Source organism: Oryctolagus cuniculus, chromosome 3 (genome assembly GCF_964237555.1).
Source record: "Oryctolagus cuniculus chromosome 3, mOryCun1.1, whole genome shotgun sequence".
In the NCBI taxonomy this organism is placed as follows: Eukaryota; Metazoa; Chordata; class Mammalia; order Lagomorpha; family Leporidae; genus Oryctolagus; species Oryctolagus cuniculus.
Window position 1 is genome coordinate 117,692,006 of NC_091434.1, and position 17,110 is coordinate 117,709,115.

The 17,110-nt window shown below is 36.7% G+C and overlaps 1 protein-coding gene across 6 annotated transcripts in view; it reads left to right on the top strand.

Annotated features, from left to right (window-relative positions):
- The window catches only part of PTPN4 (protein tyrosine phosphatase non-receptor type 4), a 193,664-nt gene that overhangs the window by 112,274 nt on the left and 64,280 nt on the right, over positions 1-17,110 (top strand). For 3 of the 6 annotated variants that reach the window (XM_051848753.2, XM_051848751.2, XM_051848752.2), the window contains exons 10-12: positions 1,630-1,701; positions 4,458-4,546; positions 15,069-15,132. In XM_051848753.2, coding sequence (XP_051704713.2) covers positions 1,630-1,701; positions 4,458-4,546; positions 15,069-15,132 — 225 coding nt within the window. The remainder of the gene's footprint in view (positions 1-1,629; positions 1,702-4,457; positions 4,547-15,068; positions 15,133-17,110) is intronic. The other 3 variants (XM_017342790.3, XM_002712375.5, XM_070071022.1) reach the window with 1 other exon arrangement.

Below are 17,110 nucleotides of genomic sequence, written 5' to 3' on the forward strand. Positions count from 1 at the left end.
GTCCCGGTTGCCCCCCTTCCAGGCCAGCTCTCTGCTGTGGCCCAGGAGTGCAGTGAAGGATGGCCCAAGTGCTTGGGCCCTGCACCCCATGGGAGACCAGGAGAAGCACCTGGCTCCTGCCATCGGATCAGCGCGGTACGCCAGCCACAGTGCACCGGCCGCAGCGGCCATTGGAGGGTGAACCAACGGCAAAAGGAAGACCTTTCTGTCTCTCTCTCTCACTGTCAAAAAAAAAAAAAACAAAAAAAAAACAGCTATTAAAGATCTAGACCATTTCATCTCTATTTTCTTACAGATGGGACTTCACACATATTCATGATGTAATTCAACAGGTTCTTTTGTCCTTTGTATTTCCTTCCAGTAGACAATTTGATCTATTCAGGAATGATCAAACTCACGATCTCTTTGTTGTGTTCATTTTTCAGAAGGGGCATTATGTCTGCTTTTTGCTCAGTTTTGATGCTAGCAACTGCTTATGTTCAGTGGTTAGATTACTGATTTGTTGTAGGCTGCAAAATAAACATAATAATTCTCTTTTTCTTATTTGCTGGAGTACTTTTCTAAAGAACCACTTGCATTTTACTAGCCAGTGATATGGAAAACATTTGCTATATTTTTTAAGTTTTTTTTTTTTCTACTGACACAAACTACCCTTTTTTTCTTTGTTTGCTTGTTTATTTTAGTTCAAAGGCAGAGAGACAAATAGATATTTGCCAGCTATTAGTTCACTCCCCTAAATACTTGAAACAGGCCTGGGCCAACCTGAAGCCAGGCGTCAGGAACTTCATTTGGGTTGCCCACATGGGTGGGAGGAACCCAAATACTTAAGTCAAAATGGGGAATTTATTTTTTGCCAAGGGCCATTTAGATATTTATAAAATCATTTGTGGGCCATACAAAATTGCCAGCTTAAAAATTAACCTGCTATAGATTTACAGAATTTCAGGTTGTACCTGCAGCTGCTTTGGCAGGGACAGACCAAAGGATTTTATAGGCTTTAAATGGCCCTCAGGCTGGACATTCCCTGCCCCTGACTTAAGCCATCATCTACTGCCTTCCATGATACATACAAGCAGGAAGCTCAATCAGGAGAGGAGGCAGGACTCAATCCCAGGCATTCTAATGAGGAATACAGGCATCTCAAGTGGTAGCTTAACCCGCTGTGCCACAGGCCCACTCCTTGTAGTTTGGTTCTTTCCTTTTATTTACCTAGTTTTCAAAATAATGACTATGAATTCATGGATTAAACATTTTTAATAAATTTCATTATATTGTAATTACTTTTCTTATTGAAGCTTAAATTATCCCATCTCTGGTCACTAGGGGCTCTTCTGTTAGCGCCTATATCTTTTTGACATGACCTTGGTGTTAGTCTGTGATGTGCTTCCTTTGTAAACTGTATTTTTAATTTATTTATTTTTTAACTTACGAGCATTTATGCAAAACACAATAAAAATTTAGCAAAATGAATTTAACATTTACTAGTTACTTAGTGGGCTCTTGGGTATTTCCAGTGATGCCTGCCTGGTCTGTCAGGTATACTCTCTTCATTATTATTCTTCATTAAACTTTGCTAGCATGCTTACTGTTACTGTCTGTCTTGCATATGAATTCTTTTCTTTCATGAAGACAAGAAGGCTTGAGGAGTCAATCCCTGGTAACATATTTGGTGACCATGAAGGGACAAGCATGAGTGCAGCAGTAAGTTCTGTGCAACCTTGTATATAGTATTTTTAAATGCTTCAGGCTTATCTTGTTGGTTTTATGCCAGAGGCATGGAATCAGCCATTTCTCCAAGAAGCCTTGGTATCTTTTAATGGAAATGATAGTTCAAAAGCTCAGGGTGGATGGTAAGGATACTTACTCCTGCCATGTTAGTCATTATTTCTAGGCCTATTAAGTGGGATTTATCTATATTTGTTTCTATGTATGTATATTGAGGAGATACATAGAACATTTTGGTTCTTAGAAAACTTAAGGAATTCTAAAATTCTCTTATACATAATCCTTTGCTTTATTCCATATTACACTGAAAACAGTAATTGTAATATATCAATTATTATGGAAATAAACTTTTAAAAATTTTATCTCCTTTTCTCCTTTTTTTTTTATGGTTGCTCTGATTTTTCATTATCATTCCATGTAGTCACTGCAAATTACAATCTCTCCCTTTGAATTGTCGTTTAATCTTTGTTCCAGAGGTAACTCTGTAGTTAAAACATAAAAATTTCTATAATGTAAGTTGATGTCAAACTTATTCTCTAATAGCGTGACTAAGTGTAAGTTTAATGTTACCATCTGAAATCAAGTAATGTGAAGTGATGTCATAGTTCATTGATGCTCAGAGTGTGATCCACAGACTGGAGCTGATCTGTGAACTGTTACGGATCTATGAGAAGGTGAATATAGAAATTAAGTGTAAGCATTTAGGACCTTTTATAGCTGTCTGACATAAAGCATGTTATCAGCATTTTGTATAAGTATTGATATCTTACAGGTTGGAAATTAAAGCAAACATAACTGATCCTTTACTGTATACACAAGATGTCTCCAGAAAGTTCATAAGAAATGCATGTTATGAAAAAATATGCAAGGATTTAGAAATTCTTTGGCATCAACATAAATCTATGTTTAATTCCTTTTTTCCATGACCTTTTTGAATTGTTCTTGTGTAGTTGGAAGAAACTGTTTCATATACAAAATTCAACCCTTGCAAAGCTAACAACAGGTATTTTACATACATTATATGAGACAGATATTTGAAAGAAACATGTAGGTGTTCTCTTCTTTTGTCCTTTTTAAATTTTTTTTTTATCTATTTATTTCATTTACTTGAAGGGCAGAGTGAGAGAGAGAGAGAGAGAGAGACTGACGCTGTGGCACAGTGGGTTAAAGCCCTGGCCTGAAGCACTGGCAACCTGAATGGGAGCCGGTTCTAGACTCGGCTGCTCCTCTTATGATCCAGCTCTCTGCTGTGACCTGGGAAAGCAGCAGAAGATGGCTCAAGTTCTTGGGCCCCTGCACTCATGTGGGAGACCTGGCAGCTTAACATAGCCTCTTACTTGAGTTATCTATTTGTTGAGTTTGGTGCGTCTCTTTAATAGTATTCCTTAAATGATTGGTGATCTTCAGTTTTATACTCCTTTGACATTTGTGATTTGTGATTCTGTTGGTTGTTGATGCTATTCTTCTTGTGGTAGCCTTCGTTCAGTAACAGTGGAGGAGAGAAGGAATATGTAGTCAGGTATAGATTACACCTGTAGTTTGCCTTCGTCTGTTTGGATTCTTCATGCATTCCTTTGGGGATCACCTATAATTCTATGTTCCTGTCCCTAGTGCCCACAGTTGCTATTTTAATGGACTGTACACACTTCTACTTCTTATCACTCAATCAAGTTGAGGTGAGATTGTGAAATTAGTAGATGCTAATTACCTTAGCTGTTCCCTACGTCATCATCCTGACAGTAATTTAGAGGCCCTCTCTATTTTGTTTTATTTGTTGTTTCTGTTTCTGTTTCTGTTCCCCATAGAAAAGTCTCTTATCACATAGTCGGGGCTGTAACCTGTACTCTTTTTTCCCTCTGTAAATCTGATTTTACCTACTTTATGTCTTTAAAGATTCCTAAAATGTTTGGTACATTGAAAACAATAAGTGTTATAGATTATTTTATGGTGTTGCATATTATTATTTATCTTCTCTGGTGTTTCTAATGAAGTTGGAAGTAGAAGGAATGATAAGAGCATTATTAGTTGTCTCTTTTAGAATCAGGCTGCCATCTTGATTCATACTTATAATTAACATCCTTTAAAAAAGTGATTTATGACTTATAATAGTATCTAGAAGCACTTATTACTGCTTAACAAAAAAAAAAGCAGCCAAATTAATATACACTACTACAAAATGTTCCAAATGAAGAAGCAAAAGCTGTTTCTAGATTGATTAGCATCTGAGAAAAGTATTTTAGGCCTACTCCTTCTCTCAATAATACAGGATAACTATTCAAATTAGGACAGTTTGAAATTCTCGTTCATATTTCAAAGCACAATTAAAATTTTCTTCCCTGGGGTCTTCCAAACTCAAGAATTGTCCCATACTTCCATGATGTTTCTCATGTGTTAATTGTCAGTCTTCTCAAATATTATAAATACTGTTTTATTTAAGGTTCCATTCCACCAAAAAGTCAGACTTAGTTTTAAATTATGGGAAATCCTGAGATTTTTTTTTTTTTTTGGCTTAGAGGAATGAGTTTTACTAGTGCAACATTTAAGTTTTATTTGAAATTTGTTCTTTATTTTTAAGAGTAACAATTAACACTTGAATTTATAAATATTTTGTAAATCTCTGTCACTTCTGAAAATGTCTCATTGTGCTTTTTAAAAAACCACTAAACTTATTTTTAAAATACATCTCTGGCAATACAAGTATGCTATTTTAGTTTTTTTGTTTGTTTTTTAAGGATCAAAGTAACAATGAAATTATGATCGGAGTGATGTCAGGAGGAATTCTGATTTATAAGAACAGGGTACGAATGAATACCTTTCCATGGTAAGAACTTGTTACAAACTTAATTTTACCACTATATTACCAAATATGATATGTGATATTAAAGAAGGTAACTGTTTATTTTAATGCTGGCAAATTATTATGGTGCATCTTCTACTTTGTCACACTTGGAACCTACAAAAATTATTTCATAATTGCTTATTAAAATACAATGAATTTTTCTTTTAGAGAATCTCTAAATATTCGCTGTTGTAATAACATTAGTGTTTACTGTGACTTCCACCATGGCAGTGCTGTAAGTACAGCATTTCACGTAAGTGCATTCAGTGGAGTGCCCATTTGTTACTTCTGAATAGGCTGCAACAAAGACCCAGTATTTCGGTGGCTTAAATCGGTGCAAGGAAAGTGTGATGTCTCCACTGGATTTATTTCTTGTCTGGAATCACTTTACCATGTTGTCCTTGTCCTCATTGTCCAGGATGACTTACCAACTCACTTTTGTATTCCAGAATTGGGAAAATAGAAAAACAGCATTTTCCACTTGCTTTAAAAGGATAACTTTAAAATTGTAAAAATCACTTAGTGGTCTGGTCTTGTGTATATCTAATATTTTATATTTGTGTCAGTGTGTGTTTGATATATTTTAAAATTTTGAAGAATTTTACAAAACTAATGATTTTCTTTAGGGGAAGAACCAAATATAACAGAAATATATTGTATTAATCTGTTTATTTTTATACCTCCTGAAAGATTTTCAGTATTTATGATTTTTATTTAATTAATTTTTATTTTTATCTTGTTAACATCAATTTACTTTTTAAAATTTTTTTTTTTTTTTTTGACAGGCAGAGTGGACAGTGAGAGAGAGAGAGAGAGAAAGGTCTTCCTTTGCCGTTGGTTCACCCTCCAATGGCTGCCGCCGCCGGCGCGCTGCGGCCGGCGCACTGCACTGATCCGATGGCAGGAGCCAGGAGCCAGATGCTTTTCCTGGTCTCCCATGGGGTGCAGGGCCCAAGCACTTGGGCCATCCTCCACTGCACTCCCTGGCCACAGCAGAGGGCTGGCCTGGAAGAAGGGCAACCGGGACAGAATCCGGCACCCCGACCGGGACTAGAACCCGGTGTGCCGGCGCCGCTAGGCGGAGGATTAGCCTAGTGAGCCACGGCGCCGGCCACTTTTTAAATTTTTTTACTTTATTTCTGTATTAGAGATAGATACCACCCATCTGCTAATTTATTTCTCAAATGCCACAGCTAGGTCTGGGCCAGGATAAAGCCAGGAGCTAGATCTCCTATGTGGTGGCAGGAACCTGCTCACTTGGGTCATCAACACTGCTGTCCAGGCACACATTACTGGGAAGCTGGAATCAGGAGTTAAGAGTCCAGACACAAAACCAGTTCTTCTAATATGGAATGTGTTGTGTCAAGGCACCTTAACAACTGCACCAAATGCCCACAGCAATTTTTGTGTAGTTATTTTACTTTTTATGGAGATAGTATACCTAACAGAAACAAATATTTTAGCAAACTGCCACAACTTTACTAAAAAAAAAAAAAAAAAAAAAAAAAAAAAAAAAAAAAGATCAGTTTCCTAGATAGGTCACAAAACATGAATAGGGAAATGTAAATTCAGGAATGGATTGACAAAATAGATTTCATTTAAATTAAATACTCTGTTCTTTTAAAAGACACTCATAAGAAAAGGCAAGGGCAAGATACGGTCTTTTTCAAAATAAATATCTGATAAAAGAGTTACAAATTGAATAATTGAATCTATAAGGAACTCTTAAAGCTCCTTAGTAAGAGACAACTTGATTGAAAGAAATTGGCAATATGTTTGAATGACATTACTTCCTCCAAAGAAAAAATGGAAAATAAGCACTTGAAAAGATTCTCTTCACTAATGAAATGTAAATTGGGATTGCTCCAGTTAAAAAGACTGACAGTACCAAGTGATGGCAAGAAAATGGGACACCTAGAGATTTGTTACATTACCAGTGGGAATGCAAAATACTATGCCAACTTTGGAAAGCAGTTTGGCAACTTTTCCTTAAAGTTACTCATAATTTCATTTTTGGCATGTAATACAGCCAATTCTTTTCCTTTATATCTAGTTTATTCCTGTATATCTAGGAAATCCTAAGTTTGTATAAAGATTTGTCCACTAATATTGGCAGCTTCAGCATTCATCATAGTATAAAATGAAAATCCAAATGTCTGTCAGTTGAAAGAATAAACAAATTATGATACAGCCAGACAATGGAATTTTGCTCAGTATTGGAAAGAAGTGAACCCTCAAAGCATTATGTTAAGTACAAGACACTAGACACAGAAGTCTACATTGCTTGTTGCCAATTTATATGAAATACTTAACTTGGAAACAAATTGTAGAGACAAATATCAGTGTTTGCCTGAGACTGAAAATGATAACAGCCTATTAACTGCACAGAGGCATGAAGGGCCCTTTCTGGAATGATGGAACTATGACATGATTGTTGTGGGTGGTGGTTATACAACTGAATATATTTGTCAAAACTCATTGAATTGTTCACCTAAAATCTGTAAATGTTATGGTTTATGTACATTATACCTCTGTAAAGCTCATCCATGAAAACTAAATATCACTTAGTGTTTCATCTCAGATCTTGGGTTTTTTTTTGTTTGTTTGTTTATTTTATTTATTTGAATAGACAGAGTTACAGAGAGAGGTAGGGACAGAGAGGTCTTCCATGCGCTTGTTTACTCCCCAGATGGCTGTAACAGCCAGAACTGCACTGATCCGAAGTCAAGAGCCAGGAGCTTCTTCGAGGTCTCCCCTGTGGGGGCAGAGGCCCAAGGACTTGGGCCGTCCTCTGCTGCTATCCCAGGCCATAGCAGAGAGCTGGATCGGTAGAGGAGCAACCGGGATTAGAACCGGCGCCCATATGGGATGCTGGCACTTCAGGCCAGGGCTTTAACCGGCTGCACCACAGCACCGGCCTCTCAGATCTTGTTTTTAAAAAGGATTTATTTATTTATTTGAAAGAGAGAGAGATCTTCCATCCACTATTTCACTCTCCAAATGGCCACAACAGCTGGAGCTGGGCCTATTAAAACCAGGAGCCAGGAGCTTCTTTTGGGCCTCCTTCGAGGGTGCAGGGGCCCAAGCACTTGGGCCATCCTATGCTGCACTCCCAGGCACACTAGCGGGCAGCCAGAAGTAGAGCAGCTGGAACTCCAACCAGCATTCATAATGGGATGCTAATGGTGCAGGCAGTGGCTTTACCTGCTATACAACAACACTGGCCCCATCTCACTTCTTCTAAATATTTCTTATATAATTCAAATTGTGTAACATTAACTGCAGGATACAAAAAAATGAAGATGTGGTTCCTACCTATAAGTGCAGATATGACACAGAAAAATTAATTACAAAGCACAATAAGCAAATGTATTAGAGGTGTTAATAATTAACAACCTTTTAAAACAGAAAGCATCAGGCTCAACTAGTTTCACCGTTGAATTCTAACAAATATTTAAGGCAGGAATGATACCAGGTGTTTCTAATATCCTCATGAAACCAAAAGCAAAGGGAACACTTCCAACTCATTGTGTGGTGTGACAATTTAAATAAGAGATTTTCTGAAAAATAGTGGTTTTATTTGGGAATGACATACCAATAGGACTAGGAGTGCCATACTAAACTATGTGTGTATTTGAGAAGGTTGAGGCAAGGGAAAGTTTTTAAAGGCAAAAAGTGAGAAGCTTACATAAGCAGCTTAGACACAGACTTGTCTTGGAAACCCAAGGCAAGAGTTGGCATCAGATCCTCAGTGTAGGTGCTGTTGCTGAGCAAGTGTCCTGTTGAGAACCTCTTGTCTGAATTGTTGTAGTCATAAAAAATAGTAAAGATAAACTTTGTTACAAAAATCTGTGGCTAGGCTGGCACCGTGGCTCACTAGGCTAATCCTCTGCCTGCGGTGCCGGCACCCTGGGTTCTAGTCCTGGTTGGGGCGCCGGATTCTGTCCTGGTTGCTCCTCTTCCAGTCCAGCTCTCTGCTGTGGCCCAGGAAGGTAGTGGAGGATGGCCCAGGTGTTTGGGCCCTGCACCCGCATGGGAGACCAGGAGGAAGCACCTGGCTCCTGGCTTTGGATCGGCACAGCGCGCCGGCCATAGCAGCCAGTTGGGGGGTGAACCAACAGAAAAGGAAGACCTTTGTCTCTGTTTCTCTTTCTCTCTCTCACTGTCTAACTCTGCCTGTCAAAAAGTAATAATAATAATAAAAAGAAAGTGTATTCAATCTCTCACACTCTTTCTCTACCTGTTGAATAGACAAATTAAAAAATATTTAGCAGGGCAAACTTTAAAATATAGCACTTTAAAATTGGTAGAGAAAAGTTAATGATTAAGGAAAAAATTAAAAAAAGAGAAGACATGAATTATCAATATCATGAGGGAAAGAGGTGATATCACTATAGATCCTACAGTCATTAAAGCATCATAAAATAATATGAACAGATTTGGGTATATGAATTTAATGAATACATTCCCCAATATAGATTAAATGGGCAGATTCCTCGAAAAACACAAAGTGACCCAAGCAGAAACAGAAAATGTCAGTAGTTTTAAATAACCTGTTAAATACACTGATTCTAAAACTGGACCTACAAGAAAGGAGAACTATAGTTACTTGTGAACAAACACTCAAAAATCATTAATAGAACTATAGCTAATTGAATTCAGTAGTACATAAAAGGGCTAATTCATCATGCCCAAATTAGGATTATTCTGGGAATGTAAGGTTGTTTTAACAGCTGTAAATTGATCAGTGTAATTAGCCTTACTATTTTAATTGCTTTGAGAAAATTGAACATTTTTATTCATGAAAAAAATAACCTGGGGAACTATAAGTAAAAGGTGTTTTCCTGTTCTGAGAAGGGAATCTATTAAAAAAAAAAAATCTGCTAGTGAAAGTCTCAAAGCTTTTCATGAAAGATCAGGAACAGATCTGCTTACTCTTGCTACCCCTCTTCAGCTTTTTGCAGCAGGTTCTAATTAATGGTTAAGGTAAGAAAAAGCTTATAAAAAAGGATGTATAATTGATTTATTTTAGATAAATGTACATATGTAGACTAGCTTAAATAAAAGAATGAAAAAGTTTTATAGTAAGCATAACAAGATTAGAATTGCAGTATTAATATATGCAAACTGGTCCAACCAGTTTAGAAAAGAGTTTCTATCAAAGTTCAGTATATATCTATCAAAAGACCTAGTCATTTCACTCCTAGTATTTAGCCAGATGAAATTAAACCAGATGTCTGTATACAAAAACTTGTACACAAATGTTCATAATAGCTTTATTTGTATAAGCCAAAAACTAGAAATAAGCACCAATCATGAGGTGATAAATATACCCTCCATATTGTGTTACATCCATAAAATGGAAATACTCTTCAGCAGGAAAGAGGAAAGACAAGTAGTGCATGTTCTCCTTTATATGTGGGAGCTGAGATTTGTAAAAAATAGTAAAAGAAACACCTGTGTGTAAGTTTTGCTGCAAATATAGTATTTTGTCAGACTTTGATTTGAATCTGATTGTTCAGAATTATATACTACTGTACTTTTAATATCTGTGACTTTTAAAATTTGTATAAGTAGAGTTGACATCTTTTCATTTGATTATTGTTTATAACCCATGTCTATATTCCTGCTGAACTAAAGTTCTTTTACTTTTTATTTGTTGAACTCTTTAGTGGAGCTGAGTCAAGCCTTTGACTAATGTAAATTAAAAATGTTATCTCAAAAAAAAGTAAAAAAAATGAAAAATGCAACAATGTAGATGATCTCCAAATACTTAGGCTGAGTAGACAGTGACAGATAAAGAATAGTATATACTGTGTGGTTTTATTTATATAAAATTTAGAAGATGCAAATAGGGGCCGGCACTGTGGCATAGTAGGCCAAGCTTCTGCCTGTGGTGCCGGCATCCCATATGGGCACCGGTTCGTTTCCTGGCTCAGTCAAATAAATTAAAAAAATCTTAAAAAAAAAAAAAAAAGCTGAAAAGTAATCTGTAGTGACAGAAAGCAAATCACTGGTTATCTGCAGGGTCAGAAAGTGGTAGGTTTCTAAAGGGGAATTAAAGTGTTAGGAAGAGTCTTTGGGGAATGATAAATACACGCACCATCTTGATTGTGATGACAATTTGCTAAGTATATTCATATGTTAAACTTATAAATTGTACACTTTAAGCATGCAACTTTATGTCAGCTATAACAATGAATTGGTTAAAAATAAAGAGGAAGGGGCCAGCGCTGTGGCAAAGTGGGTTACCGATTTAAGTACCAGCTGCTCCATTTCTGATTCAACTCTCAGCTAATGTGCCTGGGAAAGCAGTGGAATATGGCCTAAGTCTTTGGGCCCCTGCACCCAGAAGCTGCTCCTGGCTCCTGGCTCCGGATTGTCTCAGCTCCGGCCGTTGCGGCCATTTAGGGAGTGAACCAGTGGATGGAACACCTTTCTCTATGTCTCTGTCTCTCTCTCTGTAACTCTGTCTTTCAAATAAAAACAATAAGTCTTAAAAAAAAATAAAAAGGAAAAGCAGTCAAACAATGTCAGAAGTAACCACCCAAGCAATACAAAATGAATATGTAATTGCATATTTACCATTCCAGTAGAAACAGAAAACTTCGGACAGTTAGCAAAAAAATATTGTGGTAGAGATGAATACAAGTAGGTCAGTTATTACTAGAATTTAATATGTTGAGGGGCCGGCACCGTGGTACAGTAGGTTAATCCTCGGCCAGAGGCGCCAGCATCCCATATGGGCACTGGTTCTAGTCCTGGCTGCTCCTCTTCCAGTCCAGCTCTCTGCTATGGCCTGGGATAGCAGTGGAGGATGGTCCAAGTGCTTGGGCCCCTGCACTCATGTGGGAGACCAGGAAGAAGCACCTGGCTCCTGGCATTGGATCAGCGCAGCTCCGGCCATTGCAGCCATTTGGGGAGTGAACCTGTGGAAGGAAGACCTTTCTCTCTGTATCTCTCCCTCTCACTGTCTATAACTCTACCTCTCAAACAAATAAAATATATATATATAAAAGAATTTAGTTTGTTGAACCTTTAAATTGAAAGATAATCAAACTGGATTTTTTTAAATGACTTTACTGACATAATTTATGTATGATAAACTTGCCTATAAAATGGAATAATTCAGTGCTTTTTAAATATGTATACAAAGCGCAAAATCACCATAATCTAATTTTGAAATATTTTCATTATTCTGAAATTCTGTCTTGTACCATTAGGAGTCATTTGCCATCCGTGCTCTGCTTTCCACCCATCCCCAAGGCAATCACTAATTACTTTTTTTTGCCTAAGGATTTACCTATTCTGGATATTCTGTTAATTAAGATTATTTACTATGCAGTCTTTTGTGATTGCCTCCTTTGATTTAGTATGCTTTTGAGGTTCACCCATGTTGTAGCTCGTGTTAGTACTATGTTTCTTTTTATTGCTGAATGATAGTCCATCCTGTGATTATACCTCATTTGTTTATCAGTTAGTCAGTTTTCCACTTTCAGTCTATTAAGAATAATGCTAAGGGCTACCATTGTGGCATAACAGGTAAATTTCACCACCTGTGATGCCACCATCCCTTATGGGCACCGGTTTGTGTCCTGGCTGTTCAGTTTCCAATGCAGCTCCCTGGGCCAACTACTTGGGTCCCTGTACCCACATGAGAGACCTGGGAGAAATTCCTGGCTCCTGGCTCCTGGCTCCTGGCTCCTGGCTTCAGCCTGGCCCAGCCTTGGCTGTTGATGGCAATCTGGGAAGTAAACCAGTGAATGGAAGATCTCTGTCTCTCTCTGTTTTTCTCCCTGTCTCTGCAATTCTGACTTTCAAGTAAATAAATTAAAATCTTTTTTAAAGAATAAAGCTAGAATGAACATTCACATCCAAATTTTTATGTGGCCCTGTTTGAATTTCTCTTGAGTATGTAACTAGGAGTAGAATTGCTGGATTTGCCAAACTGTTTTCAAACAAAGCAGCATTACTTCACCTTTTTCAATATACCCAGTCTGGGGAGTGTGAGGTCATTTTTCATTCTATCTCTTATTTGCATTTCCCAAATGGCTAATGCCATCGTACATTTTTCCATGTGCTTATTGTTATTTCATCTGTCTTTGGATTATTAAAACTGGATTTTTAAAAATATATCTGTACACTATTTACAAGAGACTTAAAGCATAAAGAGAGAGTAAAGTTGAAAGTAAAAGCATTGAGCCGGGGCCGTGGCTCACTAGGCTAATCCTCCACCTGCGGCGCCGGCACCCCGGGTTCTAGTCCTGGTCAGGGCACCGGATTCTGTCCCGGCTGCTCCTCTTCCAGTCCAGCTCTCTGCTGTGGCACGGGAAGGCAGTGGAGGATGGCCCAAGTCCTTAGGCCCTGCACACGCATGGGAGACCAGGAGGAAGCACCTGGCTCCTGGCTTCGGATCAGCGCAGTGCGCCGGCCGCAGCAGCCATTGGGGGGTGAACTAATGGAAAGAAGGAAGACCTTTCTGTCTGTCTGTCTCTCTCTCTCACTGTTCACTCTGCCTGTAAAAAAAAAAAAAAAAAAAAAAAAAAAAAAAAAAAAAAAAAAAAAAACAGGAAACTTGCATTGAAAAGATAAAACAGGCCTATAGAGAGGCCAGCACAGTGACATAGCAGTGCCGGCATCCCATATGGGCACTGGTTCGAGTCCCAGCTGCTACTCTTCCCAGGTCTCTGCTGTGGCCTGGGAAAGCAGTAGAAGATGGCCCAAGTGCTTGGGCCCCTGCACCCTCCTGGGAGACCCAGAGGAAGCTCCTGGCTCCTGGCTTCGGATCAGCTCGGCTCCTGTCCTTGCGGCCATTTGGAGAGTGAACCAGTGGGTGGAGGACTTCTCTCTCTGCCTCTGCTTCTGCTTCTCTATAACTCTGCCTTTCACATAAACAAATAAATCTTTTAAAAAAAAAAAAAGCCTATAGAGACCAAGAGGCAACTGTTTGAGCTACATAATTATTATACAAAATAAGAACCATTTCAAAGGCTTTTATTTGTCGATATTTTTCTGAAAACATAACTATGTACAGAAAATATTTATGGAAAATACAAGTCGTACAAAAATTGACTTTATGCCAAAGAACATTCAGTTCTTAATAAAAATTAAGACCATTATTCATCGTTTGATGTTTTTATGGGATTTGTGAAGTTAAGGTGATTTGAAACTAGCTTAGAATTTTCTTCTCTTGATTATTTGGAAATGAGTAGTTCTTTTCTTTTTATTTGTAGCTTATGTGATTTCTCCTAATGGAAATTAATGTAATTTCTTAAAATGTAGTTAGCTATTTATACAGTTTTTTCAGTTTTGGCACTTGGCTTCCTTTCTTCCCATAAACACAGTCTATATTTTATCCAGTCTTGTCACTTTCCAGAAAAAATGCCCTGTGTCATGTGACAGAATCACCTCAATCTGTTATGTTTCAATGAAAATTCAGGATACAAATGTAAAATTTTTCATTCTGAAATCCAAACATTTCCAGACAAACATGCTTGCATCTGATTCATACATCTGCCTTCTGAAGTGATTGAAGGGTAAGAAGTTGACCTTAGAGAATGTGGAAAGTTTTTTGGATGGATAGGGTTATAAGCTAAGACCCAAAGTTAAAATTACCTTGAAAATATTTACTTAGTAGATTGGGAGATGATCTCAAAGCAAGATTGCTAAGTAAGATTGAATCTTTTTTTGATTTTAGGATTATAATGTGATATTTTATGTATTTGTAATACATGTAATCATACTGATTAGCCTAGTGAAAATTTGAGAACTCTCATTCTATGGGATGAATACAAGAAGAGAAACATAGAAATATGAAATAAAAATGCTTTTTAAAATTAAGTACAAATATATTTAGCTCAATGCCATAAAGTGTGAAATTTACATTTTTCCTCAAGTATTGCTTTAAGTGAAGTTTAAATAAAAACTTTAATGTTATTATTTCTTGAAATTTAAATTTTTGATATGTGATTTAATTATTTCTCAAGATACAAAATTGGGGCCCAGTTGCTCCTCTTCCAGTCCAGCTCTCTGCTGTGGCCCGGGAAGGCAGTGGAGGATGGCCCAGGTGTTTGGGCCCTGAACCCGCATGGGAGACTAGGAGGAAGCACCTGGCTCTTGGCTTTGGATCAGCGCAGCGCGCCAGCTGTAACAACCATTTAGGGGGTGAACCAACGGAAGGAAGACCTTTCTCTCTCTCTCTCTCTCTCTCTCACTGTCTAACTGTGCCTTTAAAAAAAAAAAAAGATACAAATTTGGGAAGTGGAGAGTACATGCTAGATACTCTGACAAAATTTTAGTTGATTAAGCATATAGATTATAATAATTTTCCTATGAGGCACCAAAAACTTTGGATTCTTTAGGTACTGTTTGTATATATACAGTATATTATAAAATACCTAAATATTACTAAATATACAACTTACGAAATTATTTTTGTAATTATTTTTTTAATTTGTTAATATTTTATCTTTATTCAGTAAATAATCTGTTCTCTTTTGTTCAGGTTGAAGATTGTAAAAATTTCATTTAAATGCAAACAGTTTTTTATTCAGCTTAGAAAAGAATTGGTGAGTATTGATCTAATAAGTGATATAAATGAAGTCTTTTAAGAAATGCCCATTCATGATAGAACTTTTCTTTCATACAAGTGACAGTGCAAATACTACTGTTGATAATAGCCTGCTATTACAAGGTGTATTTGTTTCCCTAATGTACCTGTGATTTTTCTAGACATCTTGTCTGCTATCTCTTGAACTTAGAAATTTATTTGTCATATTTGGTGTTCATTGTCAGTCCCCAGGATTCTTTCATGAGAGCAGTAACTGGGCATTTTGTATATTTTTTTTCTACTAAATTTATAGCACTTCCTTTCATAAATAAGCTTGTTTCATTCTAGGTAAACTGATTGTTTAGTGTCTAGTCATTAACTCACCACATATTTCCTTTATATGTTTGAGTAGTAATGTCTTTTTATATGTTAGGATGATGAATTGTCATAGAAAGTACAGTGTTGGAAGTAATTTTGTCTCTTAAATGGTTTTATCTGTTTCATCAAATTAAACTAATTTTATCACTTGCTTTATATTATTTCTAAAAATTCTGAGAAATCTTGGCAGTGCAGATTTCAATATGGTTGTGTGTTTAAAATGTGTTTTAATCAGTTATATTTCATGAAAGGATGCTGATCTAGCAAGTTATTTGGTTTATCATTTATATTCATAAAATATGGAAGTTTTTTTCCCAAGAGACATTTTATTAAAATTAAGCATACCTTGGAAAAGTGCATATTTTAGGTATACAACTTGATAAAGTATCAGCTCTTCACAGATGAGTATGTAGAACATTACCCAGATTCTGATGATGTTGCTGACACCCATTTTTAGTCATTGCCACTCTCAAGAGAGAAACATTTGTATTTTCTGTATTTGTATCATTTGTATTTTCATGGATTTAGTTTGCTTATTTTTGAACTCTAAAAGAATGAAATAATATATGTCCTTTCTTTTTCCTTAACATTGTTTATCAGATTCATACATGTTGTTGCACGTAACATTAGTTTGTTCCATTACGTGTAGTGTTCTCTTGAATGAATGTACCATAAATTAGTTATCCATTCTTTATTAGTGAACAATTTTGCCATTTCCATATTGGTGATATTATGATTAATGCTGTTAATATTCTTATATGTTTTATTGAATATTTAGAGAAGTAAAATATAATAAATCTTATTAAATGGAAAACAGAACAAATCTTTAAGTAATTATCGATGGCACTGTAGATTTTTTTTTAATTTGCCTACTATTATAGTATTATTGGTAATAATGATAATAGTTATAATATCTGATATTTATTTAGAACTTACTTTATACCTGGTAATATACCAACCATTTTCATATCATTTAAGCCTCACACTCATTCTCTGAGGTAATGTATCAGTTTAGAATGTGTTTACCCACATTTAACAACAGCAGTAAAGTTCAGCTGACTAAAGATTGTGTACGGGTTATCTCTGCAGGTAACCCTTTTCTCTCTAAAGTGTCTCTCTGTTTTTAAATACTTAAACTTTATAGAATATGGGTGGATGTTTTGCTCAATAGTTAAAATATCACTTGGAATGCCTATATCCCATATCAGAGTGCCTGGGTTGGAGTCCTGGCTGCACTTGTGATTCTTGCTACCTGCTAACGTGCGTGAGAGACAGTAGTTGATGGCCCCATTACCTAGGTTCCTGCCATCCATGTGTGAAATCCAGATGGAGTTCCTGACTCCTGGCTTTGGCTGGCCCACCCCTAGCTATTGTGGGCATTTGGGGAGCAAACCAGCAGACTGGATGTCTGTCTCTCTCTCTCCCTTTCAAAGAAATAAAATAAACAAAAATCTTTTTTAAAGAGAAACATCAAAACAATTTTTTAAAAATTTTAATTAAATTTCATGCAATGTGTTTATCTCTCAGTACAACATTTTGGGTCCACTGTTTTCAAACCATGGGTAAATTATTTGTCGCTTTCCTAACACAATTCATAGAATGTCACAATCATATATAGC